The 17,643-nt window shown below is 38.7% G+C and overlaps 1 protein-coding gene across 1 annotated transcript in view; it reads right to left on the reverse strand.

Annotated features, from left to right (window-relative positions):
• The window catches only part of PITRM1 (pitrilysin metallopeptidase 1), a 29,988-nt gene that overhangs the window by 9,561 nt on the left and 2,784 nt on the right, over window positions 1-17,643 (reverse strand). Inside the window, exons 5-17 of the mRNA XM_075045799.1 lie at window positions 17,172-17,286; window positions 16,963-17,059; window positions 16,395-16,555; window positions 15,024-15,150; window positions 14,190-14,278; window positions 13,482-13,610; window positions 11,585-11,698; window positions 11,052-11,148; window positions 5,630-5,764; window positions 3,529-3,667; window positions 2,315-2,431; window positions 1,054-1,186; window positions 231-351 (exon numbers count right to left, since the gene is read on the reverse strand). Coding sequence (XP_074901900.1) covers window positions 231-351; window positions 1,054-1,186; window positions 2,315-2,431; window positions 3,529-3,667; window positions 5,630-5,764; window positions 11,052-11,148; window positions 11,585-11,698; window positions 13,482-13,610; window positions 14,190-14,278; window positions 15,024-15,150; window positions 16,395-16,555; window positions 16,963-17,059; window positions 17,172-17,286 — 1,574 coding nt within the window. The remainder of the gene's footprint in view (window positions 1-230; window positions 352-1,053; window positions 1,187-2,314; window positions 2,432-3,528; window positions 3,668-5,629; window positions 5,765-11,051; window positions 11,149-11,584; window positions 11,699-13,481; window positions 13,611-14,189; window positions 14,279-15,023; window positions 15,151-16,394; window positions 16,556-16,962; window positions 17,060-17,171; window positions 17,287-17,643) is intronic.

The raw sequence follows: 17,643 nt of genomic DNA on the forward strand, positions 1-17,643 counted from the left end.
TAGTGAGGCACTGCCTTAAAATGGATAACCACATCATGCACTCCCATTAAGAAAAAATACTAAGTTATTGTAATTGTCAAATTTATATCTTGCACAAAAAGGCACAAGTCCTTTTATACACAAAGTTTTCAATGCACACTAGCTGACCCTCTACCTGGAAGCCCTGACTGACCCTTAACTACACAGCTCTTATTGCAAGAGTAACATCTTGAAATTTATGATTAATTTACCTGTTCATACACATCCAGGTGTGAATCATCTGGAATGATATGTGGGCTGACAGACATCCCACCTGTTTTCAGTTCTATTTTCTGGGCTTGTTCCCTGTAATCAAGGGCTCCACATCCCAGCCTGCAAAAAACAAGAGAGATTTATTTCCCATTTTCACTGTATGCCAAAACCACGATCCATATGGCATTTGCAAAGTAGACTGTTTAGGACAATACTAATTTAGCAACTAAACAGTTTGGGGCATTACCAAGCAAACACAATACTTCACACCTTATAAAAGTGTCACACCAAGCTTTTCAATTAAAGCATCCTGTTAATTCAAAATGGTGTATTAAAAAGTGAGCTTTCTGCACAGGCTTGCTACCAGCATCCACATGGAACATCACGTAAGTTGTTACCGCCAATAAAAACAATAGATTCCTCCCAGCCCAGGTCACTTGTTCTGTTCTATGCCACTCTTTCCCCTATGATGGGGTCAGTGTTTCTGTGACCACATAGTGAAATTAGACCAAAAATCTATCCAAGTGAAAACTTTAATTTCTGCTAGGCTATTTTTCATTTATATGAATTTTCCAATCTGTTCATAGAGTGCTTGTGTTGATGATGGGGAACAAAGCAATGCAGAGACTGAAGGACAAGGGGAAAGGAGTTGGCAAGTCTGTGGGGAAGAGGGAAAACCACTGTTTCTGCAGAACACCAACGTATCAGCATTTCCTTTCTATAATAAGAACAGATGCTGAAATTATTAAAAGCAGTATTATTTCAGTAAGGTGTATTACAGCCTGTTGCTTCAGCTTCTAAGAAAGTAAACCTCTCTCTCACTTTGTAATGACGTTGCAGAAGAGCGGCACATATGGTTTGAGCTCCTCAGGAAGTGTGTTCAAGCTGGAAACGGCTCTGAAATAAACCACCCCATTGGTTGGCTGAGCACAGTACTGGACAGGAATTTCATCAGCTAGGGATAAAAAAACAAAAGCAAAGAACAACTAACAGCTTCCTACTATAAACACATAAAAGCAAAACAATTTCTTACAAGTTCTTCCCATTAAGAGTTATTTTCTGTTGGCACTTCAGAGCCACTTCTTGTTTAAACTTTGCACATTGCACTGAATACTGGACTGAAGGGGTTTTATTGCTTCTGTCCATGGTAAGGTAATGGGTACCCGGACAATGTGAAGAGAGAATTCTGTTGACAGAGGTCACATTTTAGAGGTAACTTTCAAATAAAGGAATGGTAATTTGGTTTTGAACAAGTCAAGTTTTTCTCCCATATTTTTTGCATTCATGACCTCAAAAGTTGAGGAAAACAGGTTCCTGCACTGTACATTCTCTCTTAAGCTAGGGCATTAGAATATACACATTAGAATCTTCACAAAACCAGGTCATCTTAGCATCAAAATTATACAGTACTTGACATTTGCTGGCAATTTTTGCAGGGAAGTGTATGTTAGAAATATACTACAGAGCAGTATTACCTGCAAGATTTTGGCAGAACTGTAACAAAATTGAGATCTACAATTTATTGTTTCCTATCAATCCATGGGGCAGCCACCGGCAAAACAGGGAGAAACTTGCACTGAAGTTAAAAAGAATGACAGTATTATTTTTTTTCTTCCCCCCATGGCTCCTGTATGTCATATTCTGTAGAAAATGGGTAGGGAGGGAAAGCTGTAAGGAAGGCTTGCTGTACAAGCTGCCAGTAGTGCAGCACCCTGGCTAAGTCTCTGGAAAACAGGGAGATTGCTCAAGAGCAGTGGAGCACACTACCTGGAGACTCCTCTGACTGCAGGGCAGGGGGGGAGTAAGCAGGCGGCAGGGAACTTGCATCAGGAGTGCTACTGCCAGACCCCTGGGAAGGGTGGGTGGCTGGCTGGAGCTGAGAAGAGCCCCACATTGCCCCTCAGAGGCGACGGCAAGAAGCATCTGCAAATCCACTGCAAACTCTACTGCAGAGGTGGCGGACTAGAGGAAAAGGACCGTAACTATGGACAACAAACAGTGAGTACATATGTTTTGCAAAGAGCAAAAAAGAGCAACAGCTGGGCATCAGCTAGGTAACAATCTGAACAGTGGTTACACCAACCTGTAAGTGTTGTCTCCAGCACAGTGAATGGGATTTTGGGCTCAATGTCAGACACTTTTAGAGCTGGGAGACAAGAGGTATCCTGAGGTTTGCTTTGAAGAGCAATTAATTCCAAACCTAGTAAGGAGAGCAGAATACCAGTTTGATCATTTTCAGTTTTTAGTGAAAGTGCTGTCAAAACCTACCGAGGTGATACAGATCAGAAAAACACAAGAGTCTGAGTTTAGGATTTTCTATCAACAATTCTTTCAATTATTGTACTGAAACAAATTCTGTAGATTATCACGTCGCAACAGCAAACAGAACACTATCTTTGTAAACTCTTTCCAATTCCCCCTTCACAATCTGTTTACAGTAACATGCAATTTAAGCCCTGAAGAAGCGACATCTGACAGCCTGTCCTGTCACACAGCTCTGCTAACACCAACACAGGCAACCCAGACCTTACAGGTAAGAAGCTTATTTCTAAGCCATTCTCCCCAGTTCTTACTCAAGTGCTCTGTCAGTACACTGATGCAACTAAATGATTGTGTTTAATTTTATATTTCAGCCTTTCAAATTCTAGGTGGTCATCTCTAAGCACTCTCCAATTTACCTCTGTAAGTAGCAAGCCTCATCTGATTTTCTGCTCCCCTATCCCCTTCTAGTACCAAAGCTTCAGAAGTTTAACACCACTTTTTTTGGAGGATTTCTGCAACTAGATCACTGTTTTCACAAAGTTAGATGGCTGCCCATGGTTTCCAAGTTATTGCCCAGAATAAGTTAAACACAACATTATTTTTATAGTTGGCTTTTTAAGCAGAAAAGATTAGAAATAAAATTACAAATTCTAAGTTTTATAGGAGCATGGGGCAGACCTCAAAAATAAAGAGCTTCAAGGTAAATGGTGGAATTCATTTGGTACTTACTGCAAGTTACCATGGGAAAGAATAAGCAGATTGATATGTTAAAACAATTTCCTTTCTTCTGCCCTACTGGAGACATTGATCTTTCTATTTTTGAGTGTTAAAACTAATGGAATATACCAATCATACATAGTAGTGTAAAGACCATACTGCATAGCCCCATAACACATACACACAAACTTCCAACAAAAAAAATCATCCCTTTCGGAGCAAATGCTGGAGAGTGCCAGAGAATTTGAGATATTCTATAGAACACCAGCTGTGTTTTTAAGCAGTAACACAAATAAAAATATGAAAAAGCATGTTAACCTTTTTCAAAGATTTGGGTTTTTTCTTCTTCAGAAAGAGCATTGACCTTTTTTTCCAGCTTTTCTGCTTCCATTTTTGCTTGTTTATTATGGTAGTCTTCCTCTGGACTCATTGACAGAGTCAATCTATGTGGATTATCCTGCAGAAATATATCCGAAAACAAAGCATTATTAATTTTGAGGGCAACTGCCTCCTGTTTTGCTTCAGATTATTGCTTCATCAGCAGTAGATAAAAACCAGTCTGTGCATCATTTGGCCTGCATATTATCAAAAGTATCACAAATGGGCAATTTGAACTCTTCATTTCACACAGAACAGTCTGCTGCAAGGGTGGGGAAGAGAGGCAGCTCACCGCAAGAACAAGCATGAACAACCTTCTGTGAAATTTTAGTATAGAGTCAGAATCCCTCAACAGCACACAGTACTCATTAGTTTAATTAAATCAAGGTTAAACAACTGTACATAATGCTATAGAGCAGCAGGCCACAAGTTTTATCTGGAGAATGTTTTAAGATGAGGAATCTGGTTACATGCAGGAGGGTTTTGTTAAATACCTCTTTCAACCTGCCCAAGCTTGAGCACACAGAGATCCCATATGAAGTAAAATGTGCATGCCTTATCCTGCTCAGAAATGCTTTACATCAGTCTTGCTGCCAGAGAACTCCATGCATTATGCAAGTGTCACAACTGCTGTTGTGACACGACTATGCTGTTGTGACACAGCTGCTCTTCGTTTATACAGGACTATGGAATTTTAATAACAAAATTACTCAAGCAGCTTCCATTTCATATAATACTGGGAGGCTAGTCAAAAGATAGTGACCTCAAAAAATTGCCCATTTCAAAGTAGGAGTCAAACAGCAACATCTGTCACTGACAGGCACTGACAATAATTTGCGACAATGTAATCGGATTCCGTTTTATTAGTTTATCTCCCCTGTGCTTATGTGGAAAGACTATGGAAACCTGATTGACTACAGAGTTGAAGAGGGAAATGCAGAATTAATCAGGCATAGTAAAATGGACAGGATGAACAGCATTCTCTTCCTTGCTCCTGGCCTTCCAGCTTTATTATCTCCAGGCACGAGGTACAACAATGCATAATCTTCTGATATAAGAACATCCAACTATTCTCATTACTTCCTACTGAGTCATGTTTTTGCCTTAGCCCCCTCAGCAGAACTGCATAGTAAAGGACATTCTCAAAAATACTGCACCTCTATTTCTTCCCTAAAAAAGCCAAAACCTTAACAGCTCCTTACTACTTCAAGACACTAATAATGCCTTTAGGAAAACAGATTTCAGCTGATGCCACTGTCTCTTGTTGCCTTTGAGTATATAAGAACCAGCATTTACTCACTATTAAATCAGGTTGGCAGTTACCTATAATAGATCTGCCCTTCAAAACAACTTGAATAATTTGATTGGAAAAACCCCCACCAACAAAACAAACACCAAAAACCACCCCAAAACCACTTTTGCATTGCTATCACTGGATTTTTTCTTTCTGGCATTGCTAATTCAGGGCTTCAGAACTATTCAATGTTATAATGCCTTTACTGTTTTTATTTCTTCAAGAACTCCAGTAGAATGTATGGAGAGGAAAACAAGAAAAAGAGCAGAAAGCAACTGGTGCTGACAGCAAAATTCAGACAGCAGTTCAGTGAACAGGAGGAGCACCAGAATGATCTTTCTTACAAGCGAAGTCTTTTCAAGGGAAAAGAGATACATCTTGCTATGCCAATGCTAAAGAACACATAACTAGGTCTACAATTCTCTATTCACATCTGAGCTTCTCATTAGGAAAGACCCAGAGTGCCCTTCTATAGCATCAGGCATCACAGTTCAGTACATCATTAGCATTTTATCAATGTTCTAATATGTGTATTTCCAAATGTCCAATCAGACAATTTTTTCCATTTTGAAAAGTTTTCACTTCAACTATTTAAAACTAACATGCTTCATTCAAAAGTGCTGCTGTTCATCTACGCCTAAAAATAGGCAGTATGGTTATAAAAAAATTAGCCTTCAGTTGAATTTTAAATACAAAATTGTGATTTAAAAATTGATACTGAAGATATTTTTCCATAAGTTTGCCTACCTTAAAATATGTTTTAACTTTTTCCTGAAGAAATGTGGGATTTTCTTTAAGGCACTGCCTGAACCGAGAGACTTTATCTGCAATCTTCAGAAGCTCCACTGGATCCCCATCTTGATTCCAGCAAGACGCTATATACTGAATGGGAAAGAATAATTAGGTAAGCAGGACAATCCATCTGCATTTCTACTACTGACAGCAGCATCTGTATTCCAAAACCATCTTATCACTTATATTTGAATAGCAGATATATGTGAGTTCTAATATATTTGGAGTGGAAAAAAACAGCTGAAAACTTTCGTCAGGTTAAAGGACTATTCCATCATCATCTGTCCACTGTTCTCTCTATTGTCTCCTCTAATTTTATCATACCAAACTACTTTTTTTTTTTTGCATAGCTGCGTATATCTGTATTCTGAAAATCTACTGTAATATTCTTTCCTCCTTCTCATTTAAAATAAATTCAATTTTCAGCCCAAGAAAGAAGGAAAAAAAGAAACAGATGGTAGAGACAAAGTAGTAGATAAATATTACAGTCTACCCAATTATTCTATCAAGTCAGATGAAATGATTAACAATAAGGTAACTCAAACATGTAACATAGATGGTACTTTGGAGAAAGAAGATACTAAATAACCAGCAGTACCCACAGGGTATTTCTTTTGGAAGGATTTTTATTCTAGTTTTATTCTCTAGTTTGAGACTATTAAGTTTGCTCGAGTTGCTATTGAAAATTCTTCCAATACACCACAGAGCAAGATATCAAAATTTCCTCCACTTCTAGTCTTTGTGAATGGGGAAAAAATGCAACAGAGGAAAATAAAAAAATCCCAAGACATATGAAAGAAAAAGCTCTTAAAAGCATACAGAAAACAAATGCATTGGAACTGCCAAAACCACCTTCTCTTGTCTTACCTCTTTAATTACAAGCAGGTATTACAAGCCTTCCAGACTTTTTCAGTAATAACTATTATTATCTATTCTGTAGAAATTCCCTAGTGTGTTTTAAAGAATAGTATTCTTTTAGAATATGCTCAAGATAATTCTCTTGAAATAAAATTAGTCACTCCTTATTTGACGCTTCCATGGGTTCATTACAACAACTCAGTGCTGGTTCTCAGTAAGCAACCTAGACATTCAACCATGTATCTACCAGCATTGTCCAAATGCTTCCTGACCCTGACAGGCTTGGGGCCATGACCACTTCTTTGGTGTCATGGTTTAACCCGCGCCAGCAGCTCAGCCCCACGCAGCCACTCGCTCACTGCCCTCTCAGCAGGACGCAGGGGGAGAATCGGAAGAGTAAAAGTGAGAAAACTGGGTTGAGATAAAGACAGTTTAATAGGTAAAGCAAAAGCTGCACGCAAGCAGAGCAAAACAAGGAATTCGTACACCACTTCCCATGGCAGGCAGGTGTTCAGCCATCTCCAGGACAGCAGGGCTCCATCACGCCTAACGGTGGCTTGGGAAGACAAACGCCATCACTCCCAAAGTCCCCCCTTCCTTCTTCTTCTTCCCCCAGCTTTATATACTGAGCATGACGCCATATGGTCTGGGATATCCCTGTGGTCAGTGGGGTCAGCTGTCTCGGCTGTGTCCCCTCCCAACTCCTTGTGTCCCCCCAGCCTCCTCGCTGGTGGGGTGGGGTGAGAAACTGAAAATGCCTTGGCTCTGTGTAAACACTGCTCAGCAATAACCAAAACATCCCTGTATCATCAACAGTTCCCAGCACAAATCCAAAACACAGGCCCACACTAGTTACTATGAAGAGATTTAACTCTATCCCAGCCAAAACCAGCACACTTGGGGAGCTTGTTCCAGTGCTTGACCACCCTCTCCTTGAGGAACTTTTTCCTAATACCAAATCTGTACTTCCATGACACAGCTGGAAGCCATTTCCTCATGTCCTATCACCGGACACCAGAGAGAAGAGACCAGCACCTCCTGCTCTGCTCCCCATCATGAGGGAGTTGTAGCAGCAATGAGGTCACCCTTCAGTCTCAACTTTTCTAAACTGAACAAACCTGTTATCCTCAGCAGCTCCTCATAAGTCATGCCCTCTAGTCCCTTCAGCTCTCTGTTGCCCTCCTTTGGACATGTTCTAATATTATTATGTCCTTATATTGTGGAGCCCAAAACTGCACACAGTATTCGAGGTGAGGCTGCACCAATGCTGAGTGTAGTGGGACAATCACTTCTTCTGATCAGTTAGCTATACTGTCCTTAATGCAACCCAGGATATGCTTGGCCGTTTTTGGCTTTATGTGACTCATACTGAACTCATGAAAACCCTCAGATCCCTTGAATCATAGAGTAGTTTGGGCTGGAAGGGACCTTTAAAGCTCACCTAGTCCAACCCCCCTGCAATGAGCAAGGACATCTTCAACTAGATCAGGTTGCTCAGAGCCCAGTCCAACCTGACCTTGAATGTTTCCAGGTTTCCAGGCCCTTTCTGCAGGGCTGCACTCCAGCCTTTTCCCCCAGTCTACAAGTACATGCAGGATTATACCGTCCCAGGTGCAGAATCCATATTTGTCCTTGTTAAATTTCACAGTTTGTGATTGCTCAGCACTCCAATCTGTGAAGACCTCTCTGTAAGGCCTCTTTATCCTCAAGGGAATCAACAACTCCTCCTAATTTAGTATCATCAGCAAACATACTTGAGTATGCACACAACTCCTATGTCCAGGTCACTGATAAAAACATTGAAGAGAACTGGCCCTAAAATTGAGCCCTGGGGAACACCACTAGTGACTGGCCACCAGCCAGATGTTACCTCATTTACTAAAACTCTTTGAGCCCCACTCTTCAGACAGTGGTTCACCTATCGTACTGCATTTTAAATAAATACATCCCACAGAGGAAAGCCCTCCTAACTGTAAAGCTAGCACAGCACTGGACTACAGCATGGAAGTTAGAGAATCCTTACCACACGACATTTAAAATTACACAGGCTGTCATCTGTGATAGCCAACATGGCTTCACAGGCAAATCATGCCTAATATGGTGGCATTCTACAATGGAGTGACTGCATTGATGGATAAGGGAAGAGAAACTGATGTCATCTATCCTGACTTCTGTAAGGCCTTTGACACAGTCCCACACAACATCCTTGTCACTAAATTGGAGAGATAAGAGTTCGACGGATCGACTATTCGATGGATAAGGGATTGGCTGGATGGCTGCATGCAAACAGTTGCATTCAATGGCTCAAGATCCAAATGGACATCAGTAACAAGTGATGTCTGTCCCTCAGGGATCCGTATGGGGACCAATACTGTTCAATACCTTTATTAATGACATAGACAGTGGGATTGAGTGCACGCTCAGCAAGTTTGCAGATGACACTAAGCTGAGCGGTGTAGTTGATACACTTGAAGGAGGGGATGCCATCCAGAAGGACTGGGACAGGCTTGAGGAGTGGACCCACATGATTCTCATGAAATTCAATAAGGCCAAGTGCAAGATCTTGCACATGGGCTGGGGCAATAATGAGCAATCAGTACAAGTTGGTGATGAATGGTTTGAAAGCAGCCCTGCAGAGAAGGGCTTGGGGATACTGGTAAATGAAAAATTGGCTATGAGGCCGCAATGTGCGTTTGCAGCCCAGAAAGCTAATCGTATCCCAGGCTGCATAAAAAGAAGCATGGTCAGCACGTTGAGAGAGGTGATTCTCCCTCTCTACTCTGCTCTCATGAGACCCCACCTGAAGTACTGCATCCAGCTCTGGGGCCCAGAGTACAAGACAGACATTGACCTGTTAGAGCAGATCTTGAGGAGGGCCACAAAAATGATCAGAGGGCTGGAACACCTCTCCTATGAGGAAAGGCTAAGAGAGTTGGGGTTGTTCAGCCTGGAGAAGAGAAGGCTTCAGGAGGACATTTCAATATATGAAGGGGGCTTATAAGAAACACAAGAGAGACTTTTTACCATGGCCTGTACTAACAGGACAAGAGGCAATGGTTTTAAACTGAAAGAGGGTATATTTAGATTGGACATAAGGAAGAAATTCTTTACAATGAGGGTGGTGAGACACTGGAACAGCTTGCCCAGAGAAGCTGTGGATGCCCCATCATTAGAAGTGTTCAAGGTCAGGTTGGATAGGGCTTTGAGCAACTTGATCTAGTGAAAGATGGCCCTGCCCAGAGCAGGGAGGTTGGAACTAGATGATCTTTAAAGGTCCCTTCCAATACAAACCATTCTATGATTACTTTAGTTATAACTAGGTCCCTTTCAGACCTTTTTCAAGGTCAACTTCTAAAACATGACCTCAGGGAAATGAACTGAAATATAATCCTCCTCTATGGGAGTATTAACACCAAATGCCACGACTGCTCTTTAAAAGCAAGAATTGTTTAAGAGCTTTCTGTTCTAGAATTAAGTCCTAACAGTTGAATCAACTTCAAGACTTAAGAATGTTGAAAGATAAAGTATATGCGTAAATATTTCACCAGACAGAATTACTCACACAATCTGAAGACACGCTAGAAAGTACTGGCTATCAAAGTCAGGCACATTTTGCCAGATTCTACTATTAAACATGACAGGCAATTAAACATCCACAATTTGTCTGTTTCACTGTATGGCAATCTGATTTGAAACAGCTCTTGGCTGTGGCTCTCCCATTTGCAAGTCTCATGTTAATCCAGGGCTCTGCTTCTTTACCTAACTTTGTATGCCAAAGGAATGAACTCCTGTTCATGCGGAAGAAGATAAAACACTTGAGAGATAGAAAGTGGAAGAGCTGTGAAGCAACTGAAGTTGCTGCAGAGCAGAAAAAAAAACAGAGGAAGGACACAGGAGGACAAGTGGCAGCAGGAGGCCCTGATTTCCAAACTGACTGCAAATACTGCAGCTAACTTGTTCCCAAATTTACAACAACTTGCAAACTTCTCAAAGACACCACATTCTGCTGTGGAACATGTTTTCTGTAACAGCTTTGGATCAAAACTTTGATACAGCTTTGGTATCAAAATTTGAGGCCAAGAATTGAATTAGTGTACATTTTCACTTGTGAATCTTGAAATTAAATTACAGCAATACAACCCTAAATTCCATAGAAAAATATAGTCCCTCTAATTTTTAAAAATACATAGGCATCTAGCCAAAACATACAGTTCCAAGAGTCAGTACATCATGCCTCTCTTACAGAAGTAGTCAGTGCTACTGCAGTCAAAGCTACTATTCAGGCAAAGACAACAGGCTCACTGCCTGATTAAGTCATACAGTATAGAGTCCAGCAATAGTTTGAAGGCTACCGAAAAGAAGGAAGATGTATATGAGATGACAAAAGAAAAGCCCCGAAGTGAAAAGTTTTACGTATCAAGAGCCTACAAAATGACCTCAAATTTCATAAGGACGCAGACAGTAGATTCCTTATCCATTCCTAAAAAAACACCACTCATGAGCACACATACAGACTTACAGATGTCAGGGCAAGTCCAAAACTCGTAGTCTGATGCTTCAGCTGGATTTCAATTTTGTGAAGTAGAGCTTCAATCCTATCTTCCTCAAATCCTTTCCTTTGGGAAGGGGTGATGAGAGAAGGAAATCATATCCATCAACACTAATCACTTTCAGTGAAGTTATGAAAATGAATTATAACATCGATAAAGGAAGCATTACAACATAATGTCTTCCACACTGAATTAAATTTGATATGAAATAATCTTATCATGCTGTGTCATTCAGTGAAACTGCACTAATATCATTAAACTCCTGAAGGTTATGCTGATGAATATGCTACAATAGAGGAAGTAGCAGATACAAGTTTTAGGAGTATTGAACAATATTACTGCTTCCTTGGCATATTTATTTTAATATAACTAAATTTTTAAGGCATATTATTATATATATGTCTGTATTATTATACGTCTATATATTATTATATTATTAATATTTAACTGTAAGACTGTATTAAGGAACTAACAGTATTCTCAAAAATTTAGCATTACTCACGCAATAACTTCATCAACTGTTCTGGCAATTATCTGTTTCACAGTATCAATGTCTCTTTCGGCAATACCCTGTAGACCAACACTGAAATAAGCTTCTCTTGTTGAGCCATTAAACCTAGAATAAAACATATTCAACTCAGTGACAAGTACTAGAACTTAAGCATTAAACCTGCCAGCAAAGGCAGAAGGGGAAAAAACATCCATCATTTCCACATACAATGGTTTTTAAAAGCTAGATAGAAAGAAAAATAATTACCAAAGAGGCAAAAACCAGAACTTAAAAGCATTTCTTTGTTCAATTTCAGTAGTAGTAGCCACTGTTAAGAAAACATATGGCATATGATATTAGAGAAAGAAAAACAGTTATAGAAGAAAAGCTGGTCTTTTCTGTTCATCTTCCCATTCATCTGTAAGTACTTTCAGGCAAAGAAGTCTCTTTTTTTAAGGTAAAAATTTTAGCTGCCTCTTAGGCCAAACACATACATTCTACTTAAGCAAGTGACTGGAATGGTACTTTTAAATTTGTAGTTTTAAAGCAGTATTTGTAAAGTAAGTGGTGAAGATGAAGTGTTCCATGTTTGTTGCAATTATTTTCAATGGTACTTAAAAAAAAAAAAGTAAAGATATTTTTGTCCAAGCTGTCAGGTAGGGTTAACCATAAGAACTCATCTTTAGAGAGACAAATTGACACTTGCAGAAATACAGAACACCTAGCAGTTCCAACTAAAGACAACAAACAAAAAGCAATAGGTGCTCATCAACTCTAAACATCCACTATTCCATGTCTAAAAACCACAGAAGGAATTCAATGACAGACTCAGGTATTGAATTCTGGAATACTGATTTCTGGATTCAAACTTATTCTTCTAGACTGATTCATCAGCACAGTCACTAAAGCAAATTAAAGCCATCTCACTGTATGGCTCAACACCGTATTAATATAGTCAACCTGGAAAAGGTTCAGTTGACAAAACATACAACTGAATCACTACTTCAGTGTCTAAAGATGGATTTCTGCTGACATGCTCTGTAATATCAAGATGTCTGCATGGCACTGGCAATGCATAACACAGGACTTGCAGGAAGCCCATGACTTCACATAGAGTACTCTGCCTGGCTTGAACTGTCTCTAAGACGACTTTAAAATCATAAATGAGTATATTAAGGTTTCCCACTCAAATATCCAAGACAGTCAGTGGAGACAAAGGCATGATTTTCGTCATCCTCAAGTCTAAAAATCACTCAGATGAATTATGCCCTGAAAGCGCTTCTTTCTTTCTGCTGACAATAAAGGCAAACTATGATGAGCAGCTGAGCCTGTAGTTAGGTGAAGACAATCCATGCATCCTTAGTCTGCAGCACTGAGCGAGCTCAGAAGACTGGCTGCAAGAGCTACAGTTTGATTAAGTAAGTGTTGGCAGAAATATCCTTTTGTACTGAGGCAATAGTAAGTTAATGGCACCTAATTGCACAAAAGTACATTTGTGACAAACCTACCTATTACTAAATCACAGAATTAAAGCAAAAAACCAAAGGTAACAGTATAGAGAAGAGCTAGCAAACTCTTCTGAGTAATACTAAATGGCCAAGATGAAAACCCCAAGTAAATTAGGGCACTGAAGGTATACCATGTTTTTATCTACCCATTTTTCTTGTTCATAAGCTTTAAACAGTACAGCTTTGTATAAACTAACATATCAAGTTATTTTGACAAGCCAAAAATTACACTTGAGAATGCTTTATAGTTCATCAGTAGAAACTCTTAATATGTTCTAGTATTAAAATAAGCTTATTCTGTGTAAATAGCCAGTATGAGAGATGACTTCTCCCAACTTAATAGTGGTTTGTAACTTTTCTAATATTGTTTATAGTGATGAAATGTAAATTGCAACACTTACCCAACATCAGGAGAAAAATCTGTACCAACACCAGACTCAATTAAGGCTTTGTAAAAAGGAGAATTCGGCCCCTCAACCAACAGTGAAGACAACAGGCTTAGTGTGAATGTTTCAAAAGTGTCTGTAATACTGAAGAAAAATTAATAGTTCTTAAAAAACATCAAGCTACAAATATATGACACCCAGCATCACTGAGTTAATTTCAGAAGAATTACTTCCACAAAAAAATGTTGAGGGAGCAAGGGAGAAATAATTGTCAGTTATGAACACTGTACCAAACCTTTGGGAACTAAGAGAGTTCTGCATCTTTCACTTGTTATAACTAGCAGTAAAGCAAGTTAAATTAGGCTGCAAGGGTAGATAAAGTTAGTAGTAGGGTCATACAGAAAAGCTTGCACATGGCACAAAATTGAAAGACAGGAAGTCAGTGTTCCCAGGAGTCTAATCAACTGAACAGTTCTGTAAGGTAATGCCTAATTTTCCTTATGCCTATCTGCTAAAAAAAAAAAAAAAATAAAGACAGGAAAAATTCTGCTTAGCAATTAAATTTTCATCTACTAAAGCAGGATTTGTCTAGCTTTTCCATGGCATTATTTACCTTAAAGATGACATTTATGAAGAGGGATTGGGGGACATGAAATATGCCTGCATCTTGCTTGAAGTTCTAAAATGAGCCTTTGATTCAGAATTTCATTTTGATACACTTACTCTGTCAACAAGTAGCTGACGCTGACAGTTGTCTGCTTGGAAGGATCGGCAGCAAACGAGTCTAAGCCACATGTTACACTGTGTTCTCTCTGTAAAGTATAATAAATACATTTGATGCAGACTAAACTCAGATACAAATAAAAAAAATGACTGCTTGCATCTTCGTAGCATCTTCCAAAGATTTCAAATAATTTTACAGATACTCATGAGCAAGTTCAATATTCATGAGTAAATACACAAACACGGGATATCTTCAAAAATATGAGTGGTATCTCAATTTTTACAAGTGGACAATAGAGGAGAGGATCAAGAAAATCTGGCCATAATTAATGTTCTGAGCTGTGTTTCAAAGAAATGCTTACACTTCGGGACAAGCCAGGGAGGAAAAGGGGGAGGAGGGAGGGAGAGAATGGAAAAAAATATTTTTGACACAAATGTTTGGAAGTTTAGGTACCATTAGAGGGCATATTCCTGACACTAAGTATCAATATTTCTATCAGTAGCACTAAATGCTTTCCATTAATAAATGTTTCAGTGCTTCAAATGATGAGGGACTTGAAAACTGGAAAATAAGAAAAATAAACAACTGCACGCAATCATTACATTACTGAAACTCAAAAGTAAATGTAGTTTTTCAGCACTGTAACCAAATATAAAAATACTTCAGCTCATTTACACACAAAAACACTTCTAAACAAAAAAATAACTCCAGCAGGCTGGCCTAAAACATTAACGTGTTATATTTGGTTTCTGCAAGTCCAAGATTGGATGTGCACTGTTTCTTTTTGTTTGTTTCATTTTAATTTTTTTTTTTTTTTTTTTTTTTTTACTTACAGGCTTTTCCCAGAGTTTCTGTTTCGGGATTTCAGTATTTGATTCAATTCTTTCAAATTTTATCAATGCTTCCTCATGTATTTGTTTCAGGTGTTGCTCCAGTGGAAAATTACCATAAGTGAAAAATCTGCATTTCAAATGAAAGACTGAGGTTAAGCATCAGATTTTACATGAAATTTACAGTAACAGCTTTTATTATACTCTGAATTTCGTGTGGTTTTTCAGCGATTCAGTTGCATCTAGAATGGAACATGCTTTGTAGGGCCCTTAGGTTAAAGGCCCACGAGTTTGCCACATACATAAAACTCACAGATCTGGTAAAATTCCACATTTTTCAGCTTCTGGTTTATGCTTCGGAGGCCACGAAAAGCCAGAATTCGTTTAGTTGCAGCAATATACAAGGCTCCAAGAAAAAACATTAGTAATTGAAGCCAGAATCCCAGTGCTCTAAAGTTTCAGAGGACAAAATTCTTATGGTCCTCACACACTAAGTATAAAATACAATGATCTATGTCTTAACTGATCTGTAAAACATGGCTGGGTTCTGGGGGTCAGGCTACCAAGCACATTCCCACACCTGGATTAAATATGAGCATGAGGTATGTCTCAGGTAAATCTTATTCCCCAATTAAAATCTAAACACAGGTACAATAGAATACTTGGGATGATGAGAAAAACAAAGGATGGTAAATTCACTATCATGACACAAGCTGATGTTTCGTATGTGAATTAATCAGACTAACAGATTGACCACAAAATCAGTACAGAAGAAACAACAATACTATAGATTTCCCTCCATATCACTTTCAAATTGACTTTTAGCTTGCATACCTTATTAGTACTGACAGAATTAGTATCCCACTCAAATGAATATCCATTATTTAGAACCTGATACAGTACTGTGTGATTCAGGATCAAATGAACAGCCGTTCATTTGGAATTTTATTTTATAACTTCATCTGTGTTGACTTCAAGGAGGATAGGAACCCCTAGACTCATCTACACTATTTGTATCATAACTCCCTAATAGTATCACCAAGTACTTATTAGTATGTTCCATTTCCCACCAACCCATATAAGTTCAAGGTGAAACATCTGTGAAATCCTCAAAACAAATCGTCATAATCAAGCAGGCAGATGCACTCTAGAAAATCAGCCATCTCTCCTTCCTGCCTCCAATTCACCCTCCACTGCTCTTCCTAGAGCAAATTCCTTGCTTCAATGCTGTCCTAGGTGCTGTAGGGCACAGGTTATCTAAGTTGCTGGCCATGTGAATGGAAACACTGTATTGCTGGTTTTCCCTTCACAAAAATATGAACAGAGTGCTAACGCACTATATAACCTAAAAAGTTAGTCACAGATTTCAGATACCTGGAATTGCTTGGATGATAATGTGTGGCATGGAACTGTTTAAGCTGTTCCCATGTAAGATCAGGAATACATAATGGATCTCCACCAGATACTACACCGTAAGTGTGATCAGGGAGAATTTTATTCTGCAGGTGCTGTGCAAATATCCTCTCATTATCTGTCTTAAGAGGAAAATACCACATTTCAGTAAAAATCATCAAAACACATATTTTTAAAATAAAAGGTGCTCAATAATAAGACCTCAGAGCTCTAACTTACACAAAAACTCCTCCTCACATAAGCATTTTGTTCTGTAGTCCCACATACTTTAATAAAACTAGCTACGTTACCGTGTCAATTTAAAAGAAAATTCTACAATACAATCCATTAACAAGGTGCTTTTTTATATGTAAACAAACTTTTGACAGCTGAACTTTAAGAATAACCATGTAACAGATTGTTGACTTTACTGAGGACTTAAATTTCACAGAGGAATGGAAATCTCTGGTGCAGTAACACCACTGATAACCTGCAGCTTAAGCCACTTTACCACGTATAAGATCTTAAACCAAACATTCACAAAACTTACAAACGCCCCTTTCATTTCATTAAAAACAACTCCTTTGAAGACTAGAGGTGTCTGAGGATCAGCTGGGTTTTCATGTTCTAACCTCCAACCTTCTTGCCTGAAAAAAATTAATAACAGGAAGTGTTGGGAGTTTTAAGGTTTTATTTTGTTATGGTTTTTTTTCTTTTTAATTTGAGGTTTCCATACATCTCAAGCTGTCCACATCTTACCAGAAATCTAGTTGCCGCAAACACGGAAAGAAAGCTGCATCCAAGTACACCGACAGGAGATTCTGAAAATCCTTCGGATTTTGTGTTGAGAATGGATAGAGCGTGTAATCACTAGCTGCATATAAAGAAACATAAAAAGATCAGAATTTAGAAAGTCTAAGATGCATTTTGCCCTCATTTATTTTTAAGTTCTCATCCATATAAAGTAACTGGAAGAGAAGAAACTTACTAAATGAAATAGGCTTTTGCAGAGGAATACATAGAAGTTTAACACTGCCATTATTTTACCATGAAAACTTTGCTTTTGCCATATATATATAAATAATTAAGTGTACTGTTGTGTACTATAAAGATCTAGCTCTATCAGGACTTTGTAACTGCCAAATGAACAAGATCTATTTTGTTGCCTTGCCTTGTTAGTTTTGTAATATCTCACTCACAACATTCACACTTAACAATAATGGCTCTCCAA

Source organism: Buteo buteo, chromosome 2, assembly GCF_964188355.1.
Source record: "Buteo buteo chromosome 2, bButBut1.hap1.1, whole genome shotgun sequence".
NCBI lineage: Eukaryota > Metazoa > Chordata > Aves > Accipitriformes > Accipitridae > Buteo > Buteo buteo.